The sequence below is a fragment of the Portunus trituberculatus genome, chromosome 48 (genome assembly GCF_017591435.1).
Source record: "Portunus trituberculatus isolate SZX2019 chromosome 48, ASM1759143v1, whole genome shotgun sequence".
Lineage (NCBI taxonomy): Eukaryota > Metazoa > Arthropoda > Malacostraca > Decapoda > Portunidae > Portunus > Portunus trituberculatus.
In genome coordinates this window covers 12,097,309-12,116,026 of record NC_059302.1, presented here as the reverse complement: position 1 = coordinate 12,116,026, position 18,718 = coordinate 12,097,309, and the positions used below count along the sequence as shown (strand labels likewise).

The 18,718-nt window shown below is 36.8% G+C and overlaps 3 protein-coding genes across 7 annotated transcripts in view; 1 reads left to right on the top strand and 2 right to left on the bottom strand.

Annotated features, from left to right (window-relative positions):
• The window catches only part of LOC123498840 (mitochondrial import inner membrane translocase subunit Tim17-B-like), a 13,381-nt gene extending 9,011 nt beyond the window's left edge, over positions 1-4,370 (bottom strand). Inside the window, exon 1 of the mRNA XM_045246308.1 lies at positions 4,255-4,370. Coding sequence (XP_045102243.1) covers positions 4,255-4,280 — 26 coding nt within the window. The 5' untranslated portion in view covers positions 4,281-4,370. The remainder of the gene's footprint in view (positions 1-4,254) is intronic.
• A 582-nt stretch (positions 4,371-4,952) lies between these two features.
• LOC123498839 (probable RNA-binding protein EIF1AD) lies at positions 4,953-9,067 on the top strand. Its single transcript, XM_045246307.1, has 3 exons — positions 4,953-5,107; positions 7,146-7,266; positions 8,574-9,067. Exons 2-3 carry the CDS (start codon positions 7,147-7,149, stop codon positions 9,036-9,038), a joined length of 585 nt encoding a protein of 194 aa, XP_045102242.1. The 5' UTR covers positions 4,953-5,107; position 7,146; the 3' UTR covers positions 9,039-9,067.
• Positions 9,068-11,182: 2,115 nt separating this feature from the next.
• The window catches only part of LOC123498838 (serine/threonine-protein phosphatase 2B catalytic subunit 3-like), a 221,321-nt gene continuing 213,785 nt past the window's right edge, over positions 11,183-18,718 (bottom strand). For all 5 annotated transcript variants that reach the window (XR_006672808.1, XM_045246305.1, XM_045246301.1 and 2 more), the window contains one exon: positions 11,183-14,534. The gene's annotated coding sequence lies outside the window, so the exon portion shown is untranslated. The remainder of the gene's footprint in view (positions 14,535-18,718) is intronic.

Below are 18,718 nucleotides of genomic sequence, written 5' to 3'. Positions count from 1 at the left end.
CAGAGATGATTTGAGTAAAGTTATAAAAAAAGTAAAAGGCAGGCAGAGATAAAAGTAGCTAGAGCTGGGAGTAAAGATCCCAAAAAATTATATAGTTATTACAAGGTCAGTGATAAAAGAAATAAGGATAGGATTGGACCACTTAGAAAAGATGGTGTAGTAGTGGATCAAAATGAAGACATAGTAGAATTATTGAATGAACAATTTTCTTCAGTATTTACTAGGGAAAGAATAGGAAATCCTGTTACAAACAGTGCGACGAGTAGTTTAAGAGCTTTAGAAAATATTGATATAAAACAGGGAATTATTAGGAAATTTATTCTTGAACTAGACGATAGGAAAAGCTAGTGGTCCTGATGAGCTACATGCCAGAGTACTTAGGCAAGGTGTAGACAGTATTTCTGAAGCACTTAAGTTAATCTTTGAAAGATCACTTAGGTTTGCTGAGATACCTCAGGACTGGAAGTTAGCTAATGTTACTCCGATATTTAAAAAAGGTAGGAAGGATGATGTGAATAACTATAGACCGATCAGTTTAACTAGTATAGTATGTAAGATACTAGAGAAAATCATTAAGGGTAGTATTTGGGAGCATTTAAATGAGAATAGATTAATTAGAGATACCCAACATGGCTTTAGATCAGGGAGGTCCTGTCTTACAAATTTGCTCGATATCTTAGAATATATTACCAAGGAGTTAGATGATGGAAATAGAATAGATGTTATATATCTATATAGGAGGCTAGTGTACAAATTGAGACTACATGGGATAGGGGGTAGGTTAAATGCTCCTCCTTTGTAAACACTTTGCAAAAGTTGTCATTCAAAATTTCAGCTATATCTCTAGCATCCTCATATACTTCTTCCCCATTTTTAACCTTTTCTATTGCCTCCCTTATATTTAGTTTTCCATTTATGAATTTGTAAAACATTTTAGGATCACTATCACAGTTTTCCACCACCCTCTGTTTATATTCCTTCTATGCTGTTCTCCTTACTTCAACATATCTATTCCTTGCTGTTTTGTAAACTTCTCTTGATAATACATCACTGTTTTTCTTAAGTTTCTTCCATGCCTTTTCTTTGTTCTTTTTTGCTTCTTCACAATTTCTATTAAACCACTGTTTATTATTTAAAGTCCTCTTTCTATGATATGGCACAAACTTTTTCACAGCAAAGTTATATAAATCCATAAATTTATCGTATTTCAATTGCATATCCCTTTCCTGGTATACCACGGACCAGTCAATTTCATTAAAGAACTCCCTTATATGGTTATAATTTGCCCTAGTATAATTTAATTTTTCCTCCCTGCGTTCCACAATCTTATTCGTGCTTAATTCTGTATCCAGCTCAAAGCTTAGGACATCATGATCGCTTTTCCCCAAGGGACATTCATGTTCAATTTCCTCTTTTAGAGAGATGCCCCTGGTAAATACCAAATCCAACCTTGCTGCAACATCTTGTCCCCTGCACCTTGTTGGTGATCTCACCCACTGTGTCATCAAGTTATTTGTTGCTACATTTAACAATTCCTCTGCCCACTCACCACCGTTCACCACTTCGTAGTCTTCCCACACTATTTCTTTACAATTAAAGTCCCGACTATCATCACTCTATCCTTTCTGATGAGTTCTTGCTTCATTCTGTCTAGAGTATTTCTCATCACCATTTGGTACTGTTCATATTCCCAAGCACTGGTTCTGGGTGGTATGTATACTGTTATAATATTAATGTCCCTCTTGCCATCTGTTATAAGCATACTTATCACTTCCTCATTTCTCTTACTATAGTTCACCTCCTTCACTATCAGATCTTCCTTAGTAAGAACCATTATACCACCACCTCCTTTATTTTTCTATCATTTCTCCATACTTTGTAGTGTTTTACAACAAACCAGTCTAGCTTTATTTCGGGCCTTAGCTTTGTTTCAACCACACACATTATGTCCGGTTCATTATTTCTTAGGTAATCCATACATTCTAGCCTCTTAGACAGAAATCCATCTATATTCATGTAAGTCACTTGTATTCCATTCCTAGTCTCTTTCTTCCATGTAATGCCTATTCCGCCTGTTTTATCCACCACTTCTTTAGCCTCCCATTTCTCATCCTCCAAAAAAACTTGGTCTTTTCCTCCTCTGTTCTTTCGTCATTCCTCTCTTTCACTTCAGTTACAAGCTCTTTCATTTTCATTCGTTCATCCTGTGACATATTTCTTCTATGTAAATTGTTTTGGTTTCCTCAGAGTCCTTAAGTTTCCAAGCCCTCCTCAACAAGGCCTCAGCTGCCACCTGAGACTTTAATTTCAATTTTAATGGTCTATTCTTGCCTTCCTCAAAAGCTCCCAATCTCACACTTTCTTCTACCTCAGCATATAGGTCCTCTTCCTCTCCTGAGATCTTATTCAGTAAAGACTTAATCCTGTCTTTTTCCTTATCCCTCCTATCCTGCCAGTTTCTGTTAGTTTCCTCCCTCAATCCTGTTATGATCACACATTTTTTCTTTTCAGCAATATCTCTCACCACATACTCATTTTCCTTTAGTGCCTTACCATTTCACTCTGTGTAATCACTTTATTTTCCTCTTCCTGCTTTTTTACTATCTCCCTAAAGAACCTTTGTACCTCCTGATGTTCATGGTTTACTTCTTTCATCCTGGCATCAATTAGGTTAGGTGTGTGTGTGTGTGTGTGTGTGTGTGTGTGTGTGTGTGTGTGTGTGTGTGTGTGTGTGTGTGTGTGTGTGTGTGTGTGTGTGTGTGTGTGTATATATATATATATATATATATATATATATATATATATATATATATATATATATATATATATATATATATATATATATATATATATATATACATACATACATAGATAGAGAGAGAGAGAGAGAGAGAGAGAGAGAGAGAGAGAGAGAGAGAGAGAGAGAGAGAGAGAGAGAGAGAGAGAGATACCAACTTCTGACATAAATGGCTAGCATTCATTAAAAACGCACTGAAATCTACCAAAAATGTATTCTTGTCTCCTTACTTGTGATGAGCAAGAAATGAAAATTCACCTGAAGTTCTGATAGACCCAATGACAGCTAATTTGCCCCTTACATTTCACTACATGCTGTAATTCAACCACACTAGTTCATATGTTAAAGCTACACTAAGGTTTTATATACTGCTAAATATATCACTGCAATACTATTAATTTTATACCACTGCAGCCTTTCTGCATCACAACTCAATATCTGCCAAGAAATCACCTTGAAAGAATGCCAAAGAGGTGTAAAATAAGAATAAATGGCAACAAGGTGTTAAGTAATTATGAATTTAAATGAGAGAAAATAAACTCCCTATGACTACCAATCTGCACCTCACAATCACACTGTGCACTAACCATTAACACTGATCCAGACAGTCATATTAATTATACCACTACTCCATTCCACTATACAATGTTATCTCCTCATACATGAGTCCAAACCATCCATACACAATAAGACCCTTTGGAAAGCTTGCCAAAAATGTATGTTATGTAACTAGGAGTCTGAATAAGAACACAGACATAACAACCGATCACTGTCGCTCTGCACCTCACACTTTCACATCAGCTATAAAAATTCCACATAAACAATGCGACACAAACACACACACACACACACAGTTTGAGTGAAGAAGTGGTGTCAGCAACGAGTGTGCATAGTTTTAAAGAAAAATTGGATAAATGTAGATATGGAGACGAGGCCACACGAGCGTAAATCCCAGGCTCTAAAACTACAACTAGGTAAATACACACACACACACACACACTATACCTGGGACTTCATCATCACAATTTCTCACCTGAATTATCGTTACTCTTGCGATCAATCCTAAAAATTAGCAAGTAGAATAAAACCCAATGAACACCGGTACAGGCAAACCAATGAAGCAGCCTTGGACAAAATTACCACCACCTGATGGACACAAATATTGGGAGTCATCTATCCTTTTCTCACTTCTAACTGAGACTCCCCGATGATTAAGCTACACTCACCGTTGATATCTTCTCCTTCACCTGCTTCACGTTAACTTAGTCTACTCTCACTGGTATAAATAAAAATAAAGCCGATAATTAATGTGGTCACCTGCACTTCAAATTCACCTTTATCTAACCTGAGCTTGCCGGTTATGTCATCTCCCTTCCCACCACCACATCTTATCTGCTTTCCCGCTAATCGTTAAGACAATGTGAAGGTACAAGAGGTAAATAAAGAGGCAGACTCACCACGGCTCTCTCGCGTATTCCTCCATGACGCAACTGGACACAAGACTATCGGCAGGCGGAATGCGCACTGTTTCCTTTTCTTATGTAATAATTAATATCTATTGCCTTTCCGTTCGTCTGCCTTTTGTTGTGTATTTTTTGGGTGTACTAGTGTGTTGGTTTATTGCTATTACTTGCAGGGGTTTCTTTGTCTGTTTTGAAAATATCTACCTACCTACCTACCTACTACAGTATTTATTTATCTTATCTTTTTACCTCCTTACCTACCTACTGTGTATTTTTTCTATTTGTTTGTTTTATGTGGAGATCAATCTATCTATAATTCATTTATAATATTGCAACTTTTGTTCATATAGGTAGAATATGTTTTATTCGTTTATTTTCATCGTTGATGCACATGTTACGATGGTGATGGTTATAATGAAAATAAAGATGAAAAGTACTGTATTAATATAGGAAAATAAATACAGACAACAATCTTTAAGAGTGCATTTTACTTTTTATTTATTTATTTAATTTTTTTTTTGAGCCACATTTAATGTTATAACTAGTGATGATAAAGATAATAACCATTAACGACAACAATAATTATGAATAAGTAAAACGAAAGGTATTAATTGATATAATTATATTTTATATAACAATATAATGTTGTAATGCTATAACATACCAAAATAGAGAAAAGCATATATAGTATCAATGTTGTTGATCGTGACTCGTGCGTCAACTCGTCAAGAGGCAAGGTGGCTGCCTAATTCCAAGCCCTTCCTCAGCCTCACTTTGTCTCAGCCTCTCACATTCCCACGTATTTCCATGTTCTCAGCACAGTGTGGCGTGAACACTTGCTGCTAAGGTATGGGCGTGGCTAGTTTAGTGCGTAATTTACTGATTTAGGTTTAATGTCACTATTGACCTTTGGATGCAGACCCAAGGGAAGAAAAAAAAAAAAAGTGATTTGTCAGCATATAAAGTGACTCTCGTTGTTGTTTGTTTTAGATAGTTGGAACAAGTCGGGTGGTTTAGTGACATTGAATATGAAATACCTTCTTGGCAGGAAAGTAGTGCCCTCTTGGGTGGGGAAGCCAGAGTAGACGAAATTTGGCGATCCAAAAGTCCTAAGGGTAAAACATGCCATTATTTCAGTAAAATGTCGGAAAATTTGAGCATTCATGAAAAGTCTAATAATGAGATGCGATGTTTTGACAAGTAGAGAAGTGTCTAGCTAAGTTGTCCTTAGTATCCTAATAACCTACTCGGTGAAAGCTGGGGAAGCAAAGCAGGGTAATATAATAAGTCTGCATGCACCCCCATCTCCATCTGGTCATATCCCTTAAACAATCTTCAGGACATGTAGGGAATCAGGGTCTTGGGTGGAGAATGAGAAATCTGTGAAATATGGGCGTTGAAAAGTCTAGGAATTTCAGGTAACATTTCAAAATTTTCTAACGTAACATATCCTACCATAATTATGATAATGGTCCACTATAGCTACGCCTCCTTTTTTTTCACTTATATCCTTCCACATTTTCACAGAACCCCTAGTATACATACAGGTGATGCAGAATTTCTCCTGAGCCAGGTTTTTTGTCTGCTCCCAAGCAGGACCTGTTGGAAATTAAACATTTCACACCATGTCGGAAAATAAATTTCTACCATCAGGAAATAAATCATTACCTTACTTTACATATTTGGTAAAAGTACAGAATAGGACCTCTGCATTTTCCTCCATCCCACTACCCCCACCTGCCCCAGCAAGCTTGAGGGACTGGAGAATCAGGGGTTTTAGTGAGGGGAGCCAAAAGAGGCGAGATATGATGATCCAAAAAAATCTAAGGACAATAACTGCTGTTTTTTTAAGGAATTGGGAAATGTAAAAAGGTTAGGATAATTTTCACCAAAATTATTCTAACCTAACATAATAACCTGCTAGCTGCCCCTAAACTATCCTAACCTAACCTAACCAAACCTTACTAGAAAAAAATAGAAAAATGTAAAAATTCATGGATGATTTTCGTTGAAATTATCCTAACCTAATATAACCTGCTAGCCGGGGACTGCGCCCCCGGAACCCCCCCCTAAACTCTCTTAACCTAACCTAACCTTACCATGAACACTAACTCAGCCTAACCAAAATGCAGACACTAGCCAAAAATACCAAAAACAAATCATTGTTGACTTAGATTCTGCAGGTACCAGAATATTAATTTAATTACTATGGCCTAACAAAAGCCGTCCCCACATTAAAAACATCACAGACATGTTGTATAGTAAATACTCCATCACCTTGCATGGTTGTTTCAATGATTAGAAAGGAGGTGCCATTCTTTACTTTTTCCACATATTCTTAATTAATTTAAACCTGACCTAACCTTCTCATTAAGGTAAAAACTCATGAATAGTGAGTATTGTGGGTAGAGGGAGAATCCTTTAGAAACATTTTGAATACATTTTGACTGATTGTTAGCTAGTTACTTGTAAAATCTAATTATATACATACATAATGAAAAATGTGAAACATCACAGACAAGTTGTATAGTAAATACTCCATATATATATATATATATATATATATATATATATATATATATATATATATATATATATATATATATATATATATATATATATATATACCAGCAATTTGTGATGTGCAGGTTCCTGTAGTGGCTTATATTTCTTTCTTCTATGCTATGGTAATGGTATTTATTTATTTATTTTTTTTCCTCTTCCACATAACACATATATCATTCACACTTTAATGGAACTAATTGCATGAATTATAATATGTGAAAGTTGTGTGTTACTTTGTAAGGGCCATCCCATGTGTGGATTGCCAGCCTGGTACAGGATATAGCTAGATGGATGGATATATAGATTTCCCTCCTTTCCAGGATGTCTGTCACCACTAAGAAGAAGCATGTGGAGCGGGAACTGTATGAAGACTTCAGCCTCCCTCAGGAACACCAGTCCATTGTCAGGGTTTTGAAACCATGTGGAAATAATCTTCATCAGGTATATAAATATCAGTACCAATTCTGCATCCATTGCTGTTCATGATGGTGTAAAAAATGAAATAGCTTTCATCAGGTATTCATCACCAATCTTGTTCCCATTGGTCTTTAGGACAAAAAAAAAATTCAATAAGTCATGTTCACACTTCACATACCTGTCTTGCCTCCATTGCTCTTCATAATTATTAACCCTTTGATGGGATTGGCTCTTACTGGAGTTTCTTAGAATTATCTCTAGAAAGTTTAGCACATACAGTAACCCCCACACAAGTCGGACCAATTGGGGGAAGTCTAATCTGAGTTACTCGAGGGATTTTTTTTTTACATTTTGCACACTTGTTACCAATAGTAGTTGAAATGGTCTGTGTAATACATTACATAAATAGTTACTATATACATGGCAAATGCACACAGATACTTTTTTTTTTCTATGGCCTGTAGCACCTGTAGGCATACTTGAAGAGTATAGGTGGGAAACACTGTTAAGCTTCTGCCCATTAGTGGTGCAGACAATTTTATTTATAGTGGTACCCATATTAGAGCCCATATCACTACCCAAGTGCATCTTTGGTGTAACCACCTAGAACCTGGGTATCATGGTGACATGTAGGTAACTTTAAACCACTTGACAAATGGCATAGCTTCAAAGTGGTGTGTGGTGGGATTCGAACCTACGCATGGACATCTTCCCAATCCCATGCTCACCACCTTATCCACTATGCCACTGCCTCTGCTACTGATAGCATGTTTAGTATCCTTAACAGACATGGAAGACACCGCCTTGGCCTTAGAAGCCCAAAACAACAATAAGGGCTACAGAGTGAGTGAAAGCTAAGTGAGACACTGTTTGCTGTCAGCTGTGTAAACACTGATCTTGGCCCTGGCAGCCTAGTAGTGTTGCAGCACATGTGCCCGTTATGTATGTCCAATGGCTTAGGTAACTCCTCATATGACTCAGATGATGAAAGAGGTTAAGAGGTTTTTTTACCCAGTATATAAACTGAGAGGCTCTGAATTACTCAATCAAAAGAAAAAAATGTCTACAGGTACACTTGGGATAGAACGTAAGAAAGAAAAATACTAAAAGTGTCCCAACTTATACGATATTCCAGTTTATTCAGGTCCGACTTAACTGGGATTTATTGTATGTACTTTAAAAAATACTGCTAATGGCGAAAGGATTGATGAAGTACCTATTGATAATATTTTATAATAATCATTATTGTAATCTTTCTCCTATAAATTTATGTAAAGTAGAAGGTCAAGAACAAATTGCTTGGAGAAAAAAAGTGTTGCGTATCTTTCAAGGTGACAACACCTGAGGGAGAGGTGTTTCTGGCCTCCATGCCCCACAAATTCCGCAAACACGTGTGGATCAAGCGTGGCAACTATGTTGTGACGGAACCCATACCAGAAGGAAACAAGGTGCGGGCAGAAATTGTTCGCATCCTGATGAAGGACCACATTCGACACATCAGGGCCAACAGCATGTGGCCTGCAGCCTTCTCGGAGCTGTGTGAGGAGGAGAGGGACAAGCTTTGTATTGCTCCCCAAGACATCAGAGTCAGCAAAGACAGTCTCAGTGGTTCTGACAGTGATGACTTGATGGAAAACCCAAACCGACCCAAAGTATCATATCCCGACGACTCTGAGAGTGATTCCAATAGTGACAGTGAAGACAATGAGTGTGATGGCAGTGAAGACAGTGAGTGTGATAGCAATGCAGGTAGTGATTGTGAGACCAGCAGAGACAGTGACAAAGTGGAAAAATGAATTAGGAAAATAAAGTAGACTAAAGAGTAGCATTGTTTAAATTGTTTGAAGCTTCCTCAGGATTGTTAAGTTACCACTTCAATTAAGACTAATCTGTGAGAAAAAGTGTATTAAATGAAACTAACTTGCTAGTAACTATACCATATACATAAATACACACACACTCATATGCCATACACACCTATCCTTCTCCATTTTCTCTACAATTTGTAATGCAACACACTTTGACAGCATAGTAGTAGTATCTTTGATTATGACAGCAGGTTGAGGTCCACACCCTGCTTAAGCTTGTTTTGCCTGTTTTCTTCAGGCAAAGATGTGAATGGTGGATAAGAAGTTTGAAGTCTTGGCTTCAACTAGATGAATTCAAGTCTTCAGGATGGCAACAGTTGGTAATCATAGATCCACATGATTCTCAAGACTACTCAGTTGTACACACACACACACACACACACACACACTTCATAATTCAGTGGAGAATATTCTTGCCTGCTGTGTTCTGCTGCTTAATCTTGTGTAAGTGAATAAGAATGTTTCACAGCCAGCTCTGCTGTGCATGAAATCTTGTGTATTGTAGTTGTATTGTACAGGGTTCGAGCAGGATCCATAATGTCCTGTCTCCATATCTCTACTTATCTAATTTTTCTTTAAAGCTATGCACATTATGTGCTGTAATAACTTCATCATTCAATGCATTCCACTTTTTCACCATTCTATGTGGAAAACTGTATTTTCCAATATCTTTCACACACTGCTTCATCCAAATCTTCTTTGCATGTCACCAGCACCAGGTCTTGCCTGTTTTATCTTTTCAATGCCATGAATTATTTTATACATTGTTATTAAGTCTCCTCTTTCTCTTCTATCTTGTAAGGTTGGCAGTCCTATTTCCTTCAGCCTTTCTTCATATGATAGTTCCTATAAATGTGTGTAAATGTGGTGAGCCATGGGCTGATTGAGAAGAGTGTAAATGATGTGTGTGTGTGTGTGTGTGTGTGTGCAGTTCCTTGCCTGGTCCACCTTGTGTGGGCAGTTGCTTCTATCGTTTAATAAGGGAATGGAGTGTGTGGTATATAAGTTGGTCCCATTGTTATCATCTATCTAAATGTACTATCCCTGAGCTGTTCATGGGAGTGGCGGTCATGAGGCTGGCCCATCATCCACATCTTGAAATACACGTGGGGAGCTGGCTGGTACTCTGTCTTTGCTTGGTGGTAAGTCTCACAATGATCAGAGTCCTCCATCTGTCTCTTACCAGATGAACAGTGGCTGCAGGAATGAAGAAAATAAACTTGAAAGGTTTGTGCCTGACAAGATTCTAGTATGTATCCTGTTTTGGCCACATTCTCATGCTGCATTAACAGATAGAATACATAAATTATCAAGTAATTTCATATCTACCCTAGATTTTGAACCATGAATATGGTGGCCATAGAAGGGAACAGCCAGAGATTAAATCCTTGACTGGACACTAAAGTACAGGACTAATATATTCTTGTAAGTTTCATCTTCAGTACGTAATGTATAAGTTTCTCTCAGGAAAGAAGAGCTGATCTCCAGAATAGCACAGCATAACACATCTTGTGTTCTTGTTCCTTAATGCATGTTCTAAATTGGGCTGCTCTGTTGAAGCAGAACAATTCAAATGAAAAATGGCCATGAGGGAGAGGTAAGGGAGCAGACCACTGATAGGATGTTCAGCTTGTCACCAAGAAGGTCATGCTTAACCACCAGGTGGATGCTGCTTGGATTTGATTCTCCAACCATTACATCCTAACCAACAAAAGCAACCTTCACCATCAGAAGTATAGAGAAGAATCAAGGTATTTAGTTTGAATCATGGGATGCTAAACATTTCTTTAATAGGTAGAAATGTTATGTTGATTTGTACAATCTAGTAAGTGCTGATAAATCAAGAGTTATACATGGAGAAATTATCCAGAAGGCAATTCTGTACAGACTTCTAAAACACAAAGCCAAATGTTGAAAATAATGAATCATCATCAAAGAATAACTCAATGCATTGTAATATTTAAGAATGTTCATATAAAAATGTTATAACACACTATAGCTAGTCTACAGTGTGTCTACTGGTTCACTGTCAACAATTATAAGACAAATGTTGAAAGGTGAAAAAATTCTACTAAAGATTCTTAGAATTTATTTAGAATCTCAATGTCGAAACAATGCAAACGTCCAGTCATAATTATCTTTTTGAATCGGAACAGTTAAACAAAAGAATAAACATGGCTATATATAACTAATTATGTTACAGTACACCACAAAGGCAGAGATGCTGAGAAGTATAAAACAGTAGCACAAAGGCTTGTAGTTTGTAACACACACTGATACAGGTCATGATTATGACTTAGGATTAGTTATTGATTAACATGTGAGAAGTTTTATAATTATTAATGTCTTACTATTATTATTATTATTATTATTATTTATTATTATTATTATCATCATTATCATCTCTTACAGATGTTTACACGAGGGATAACAGGTTGTTCTGTACACTGTATGAGAAAGCAGACAGGTGCTTCTCACTGACTGACCTGTAGCAAAGGGTCAAGGCCATTTGTCCAGGGGTGCTGAATGCTGGTGCTGTTGGGACTTGTACCACCAACTCTGGGTGTCACTTAGGTGCTGGGGAGAGGTCTCTGACCACAGCGGCTTTACCTCAACTCTTTTGCGATCAGTTTCACGGATCAAAGTCAGTCTGACCTGTACCTGGGCTCTGGTTAATGGTTAATACTTTATGGAAAACTTTAGTGCATCAAGAAACTACACAGGGTGGACATCAGTGTATAATTGATTCTATAACCTTGGTACTGCAGTGTTATGCTCATTATGCAACCAGTGATTTCATGCATGTAGTGTTTTCATGAGATATCAGAATCATTGCAACAATTTTAGTATAAAATTTTGCTTTTGAAACTAATATATGTACAAATCCCATCTTATGAAACAATTCAGAATATATTAAACCTCTAACTGTTCTTTAAAATTATGGAAAAGAATCTATAACTAACACATGACAAATAATCTTTGCTTTGATCGGTAATATGCTGGACATTTACTCACTTAGCTCAGATAACAGTTACTTCAAGACCATACCTGGTTATCCTGATTCATTCCACCATTTCTTTTTATAAGTAAATATCATATGTGCATGTTTGAATTTTAATACACAAGTCCACGGATAATAAACATATAATTTTCTCAGTCCAGCATTTTTCATCGGTAAAAACCTTGTCCTTTTTTAAATAAACAGCATTGAAAATTGTTTGACGAACTGCTTCCAGATATGTCTTAAATTACTGACTTAAATTTAGTTTTGTTATTATGACCCACTGGTAGAGGACACAATGCACACGAGTGTGCATACACACGCACGCACGAACACACACACACATACACACACACACACACACACACACTAGTTTACTATCCAACAGTAACACCAGCTTCCTGCTACAGCCTGAACATTCTGGCCTTGAAAAGCTGGACTTGAAGGAGCTTATGCTGCAGACTGACAACAGAACATAAACTTCAAGTTGTAAAAACAATATGAAAGGTTATATTTGTCATATACAACATTTGACACTTTCTAAAAGATGTATTGATGAACAAGGTAACAAGAGTAAAACTTAGATCCTATTCCACAAGAAAATAATATATTTATATCAGTTTGAATCAATCAACATTTATCTCACAATCAAAATATTCAAATTGTTTATTTGCCTATAGTAATAAATATTAACATAGCATAATAACCACTTTCAACGCACATTCACATATTTCTCAAGGATTTAATGAGCTACTAGAGAAAAAAGTTTAGGGCTACTTGCATGTTCAAAATGTACACCAACCATCAAAGTTTTAGAGTGAAAAATGAGTGAGAGTGTTTAACAAGATGTTTAAATGTACACATTTCTTTTAGAGGTTTTGTTTTCTTGTCAACACTTACAACACAGGTAAACTTGACATGTGATGGCTGATGGATCCCAGCACAGAGTGGGCAGGGCCCAGAGTCCTTTGAGGGGCATGGATGGGAGAGGGAAGCTTGGAGTTGGGGCTCTGTCAGGCTCAACAACTTACTGGCTGGGCCTCGGTGCCTTGTTTCCACTCGAGAAATATGACTAGGACACTTTGGTTTGGAAAAAGGCATAAAATTTGTTTTAAACACGACTTATTAGTAGTAGTTATTTTTATATAACATTTAATATGGCAGAATTGATAAATATGAATCCTACTATCTCACATGACAAAAACAGTTGCATGTATGAAAATTACCATCGAGAAGAAAACGTCAATAAGCAACAGGATCATCATTAACATGTAATGGTAATGTCAGAGGGACTGAATTACATGAGGATTTATAGCCCTGAAAACAGGTTTTTCTGCTACATGTACACCACTCCCTCTGCAGAGTATGGCTTAATGCTAAATGGTATTAAACTTATAGAAATTACATTTGAGGAGCAACAGAACAATGATCAAAAGATGACAAGCTACCATTCTAACCTAAGAGAATTTGGAAATCTAGATGAGAATGAGGATATATTGCACACAGGCCAAAATGTATTGCATCCTTAAGTGTCACATTGATGGCAGATATTTAGGAAAAAGCTTGCCAACAGTCCATTGGACCAATACACAGGCTGCTGTCTTGCTACAGAGGAAGGGAAGGGACAAGTTAGAGAGGCTGTACGACAGTCTTTTAAATATTCAAGCATGCTATACACAATAATAAAGAAACTATTTACATGATTTTGTCAATTTATAAACAGGTTCACTTAGATAATGTGAGTAATGTTTCTTTTAAACATTAAATTGTTAGTCATGTGACACAACCTGGACAGACACTGCAGCTGGTGACTCCTGGTCATTATGGCTTTGCTGGAGGGTTCACACAGTCACATTTCACACCACTGTGTTAACACCTGTCCCACCACTGGCTGGCTGGAGCTTGGCAGGTGCTTACCATTATGGCAGCTGTGATGGCTCCTTGACAACACTCATGAGTCCTGGTCTACATCACCAACACAATGGGAAGGGAGGATGTAACAGAAATCCAACAGTGTAGGCAACACAGAGGGTGTAGTCTGACAGTGTACTGGAGGAGGACACTGGAGAGGGTTAGGTGACCGGGTCATTAGTCTATAGCAGCAGCAGCTTGGTGCTGGTGACCTGGGGCCGGCCAGGCCGCATCTGCCACGTTTCCTTGCACCCTCTGTGGTGGCAGCACTGATGGACCCTTACGGGCTGCGACCTGGCCTAACCCAGTCTTGGCCAACAGCAGCAGCAACAGAAACAGCATAGCAGGATGCCTAGTGAGGTTGGCTGGCCAGTGGGGCCCACCAGGGGCTGAGGCAATACTTGCATCACAACCAAGACCTGGCCAGACAGCCTCACCCCACCGGCTCACTGCATACTTGAGATCAGCAAGATGTTGACAGTTCATCACCTACATTCATACACCATACCAACCTGAAATTATATAAACTTATTAACAATGTAAAAATATATCTACATTTCTTATTTATTAAAGATATGTAGCAAATGGCATGATTATTCATCTGCTCAGCAGGGCAACTCTGTGACTTATTAGTGACAAACCTTGACATTCAAAAGTTCATTAATGGCATTGATATTCAGTTTTCATAGTAAACCTGATCATTGTTATAAGTATTGCTAATGTTACTTTTTCCAACAGTAAACTTTTAGCAACAGACTTTTCATATAAACTTTGATGTCATGGACACTTTGCAATGTGCCATCATGAATATCTCACTCTGGACTTCACTACGTCACATGAATGAAGGAGTTGCATGGTATACCGAGTATCTGTGTAAATCCAGCTTCAGGTCTCAAGAGCATCTACATGTTACCCACTAGTTTATATTTTTAATTGTGAGCCAAGTGGAACCTTTATTAGCTTAATGAGCCTTACATGATGCCATAATAACTGTATCTACTCCTTTGCCTCAAAGAAAGTTCCTGAAGGCAGTGAGATGTCAGATAATCTTGATAGGTAGACAACTCATACTTTTGTATAGTGCTTAGTCTTCTAATGTTCTTTATATTTCAGGAACATATATAAACTTTTTATGAATATTTTCTTTCCTGAAATCTCTCTCTCTCTCTCTCTCTCTCTCTCTCTCTCTCTCTCTCTCTCTCTCTCTCTCTCTCATGCATATACAGTGTATCTTTACATCAATCCAGTATCATCAATTTAAAAAGTATGACAATAATACTGTATATTCTGAATCACAGTAGATAGTATGTTAAAATTTTCTTTAATAACTAGACTTCACCATATGCCTGTCTTGACACACAAGCCACATTGCTGCTTTATGTAAACAAGCACAGCTTGCTGCTCTCTGCCTCCTAGAACACCACCAGTGACTGTCATTTTTAAGCTCTGTCCTTTCTATCTTTCAAATGCTTTTTTTTTTTTTTTTTTTTTTTTTATCAATTGATTATTTTTTCAAACACCTGATCCAAGCTGCAGGACTTACCATTTATTCCCTCTTTGCACAAGGATCATTTTACCCTCATGAGAGTAGTGGGTGTTGCAGGGTGTGAGCCAGAGGTGAGGCTGCTGCTGCTGCCACTCACTACATTGACTGTGGCTCAGCTAGTGCAGTGTGGGAACAATGAAATGCTTCACAAGGCTTATTTATGCTTGTCCCAAAATTCACTACTAGCACCTCAAAAATAATGAGTCATTAATATTATATAAATTTCATGTTAATATCTTCATAACTATTGTGCTTTGTATGCTTTTACATCAAAGCAGTTTACCTAGACTGTTACACATATGCTTTCATTGATGTGTCACACTGCTCAGTGAGCCGAGTCTAGGTAACTTGTGTGTCATTTTACCTTGCATGGCTTGTGTAACTCACTATCAGTAATCTTTCAGAAGGCTTGTAAAAGCTGATCTTATTTTTACCTTCCATCACTAGTGCCCAAAATTAATTCAAGTATTTATCTTATTTAATTCCTCTCATTGCTTGAGTTGAATTATTTGTTCAAATCAAGTCATTCAACTAAGACATTGTTCTGTTGGATGAAACAGACTGCTTCCTCTGCACACAGCTGGTGAGGAATTGTGAGTTATTCCTGCAATATCAGGTCAATGTGTGTCAAGGTGGACATCCCACCACAATTACTGCCAAACTCCCTCCAGCAGCTTGGTGTCTCTTTGAATAATTGATCTCAAGTAATATTTAAGGTGTGCAGAACAAAGCTAAATTGAATATATTACATCAAATTAGTTGTGATAGTCATAACACTTGTCTGAAATCTTTATGATTAGCTACATTGTTTATTCTTCTTCTGATACCTCTATTTCCATTGTTCATTTATGTATTTCATAAGATAATGCTTGCAGATGAAGCAAAAAGAGATCACACATCAAGTAAATATATCCTTTGTTACATCATGAAGGAGGATTCAGCATTTCTATGTAACACCATATCAGTATAAGATTACAGAAGGCATTAGCACTGACAGCATGACCAATGAAGTTTTGATATGTAATGTAGCCATGATGAATCAACTACAATCATACAGGAAAAACTTCCTAGTGTTTCTCTGCACCAGTTTCCTTTCCTTTCTTCTCAAATGTCTTTCTTGAGATAATTAAGGTATTTTCTATTTTTTTTTTTTTTTTTTTTTTTTTTTTCCCAGTGGCCAAGATAACTAAGGTGTTTTCTAATAGTGATTTCTTTTCAGGGGGTTTCCTGGAAATTTGTATTTAGATAAAACTGTTTGAAGAAATTGCTACAACAATAGAAAGCATCACGACCTGCAAATTATTCTAACTAAAAAAAAAAAAATAATAATAATAATAAAAAAATAAAATAAATAAATACTAAATAAAGCCAACTATGAAGGCATTTTCTATTGATTTTCATGCACACACACACAACAAACTGAAGTATTTAGTAGATATTTCTACTAAGTGTTTACTTAGAAAAGCAATCTTATGGATGAAAAGAAAACCATGATAAATGGAAATGGTCTGAAAGAGGTAGTAATATCAACTGAATAAGTATAGGATATACTGGAAGAGCTGGATATAAGGAAAACAATGAGATCTGATAGTGTGTCGAATTGGATTCTAAAAGGATGCAGCCCATAACTGGACAAAGTGATACACAATATAATCAAGACTACCCTATTGGAAGGAAGATATCCCAGTTCACTAAGCTGGTACACCCATTAAACTATTTTTAATAGTGGCAGCTTGTGGAAAAATGGAATGGAGGGACTGTTTCACTGCAAGCTTCACACAACAGTACTTATAATAATAATAATTAAAAGAAAAATATTAAAAAAGAAATACCCAAACAAAGGATTTTATAAACCGTATAATGCAATGCAAACATTAGCCTTGGACTGAGAATCTATAGAAGCAGGCTGAGCTGCACCAACTCCAGCTCGAGTCTTAGGTGTAGCGCCAAAAAAATCTTAAATCATCGTACAGCATGAAATTTCTATTTTGACTTGTTTTATTGTAGATTTTCAAAATTTTGTTATAAATATGTGGAAAAAATGTAACATATAAGGACTTTTTGTTATGACAATTTCTTAGTTGCCTATTATTCTAGTGTGAGATTGATGGAGTCATACACCTGGCAGTGAATGTCTGGGCATGGGGGGATTGCAGCTCTGCAGCTCCTATGGGCAAGGCCACTGTTTTAAGATCAGTATTGCTGACAAGTGTGGTAATAAATTGTTTGTGAAAAGATCATTAAGAGCTGATGAGTGAAATACCTGGAAGACAACAATGTGATAACAGTGGGACAATTTGGATTCAGAAAAGAATGATATTGTGTAACAAATTTGAGGTGCTTCTACTCAAGAGTAACGAACTACATATATTTGGACAATGTACAAAAGGTTAATATAAAAATTGAATTTTAAGAGGACTGGGATCATTATTAAAATAGATGACTGACATTTGGATGAACAGGGAAATGAGGACAGTAATCAGAGGCATTAAATTGAACTAGAGTGCATTAGCATGCAGAATTTCACAGGGATTAGTACTAGCACCAGTTATGTTTGCCACATATATATGTAAACAACATAATGGAAGGGGTGACAAGCTACACAAGTCTCTTTGCTGATGATGCTAAGATTATGAGAAAAGTAACTAGTGAGGAAGACTGTGAAGCTCTGAAACAAGATTAGGATATATGAGGCAGATCATGGAGTTTAATGCCAAGAAATGCAACATAATGTGGTTTGATAAGAATGCGAGAACAGAAAGAAATTACTAAAAGAATAGAAGAAAAGATATGGGAGTAACTGTTTTCTAGTAAACTCTCATTTGATAAACATATAAACAAGACAGTGGAAATACATACGTACAATGTGCTGAGAAACATCAAGATGGCATTCACCCATAATGATGAAGATATGATAAAAAAAATTATAATGAAAATAATATGTACAAGATTGAAGTAAACAGCATTAGTGTGGTTACTAAGTTTGAATAAAATTATCAGAAAGCTAGAAAGAATTCAGAGCTGGAGCTAAAATTCCTAGAACCATACGATAATATAGTTATGAAGAGAAGTTGAAGAGACTGATCCTGACTACACTGGAAATAAAGGAGGGAAAGAGACTGCAATTGGACTGGGATGATATTGTGATAC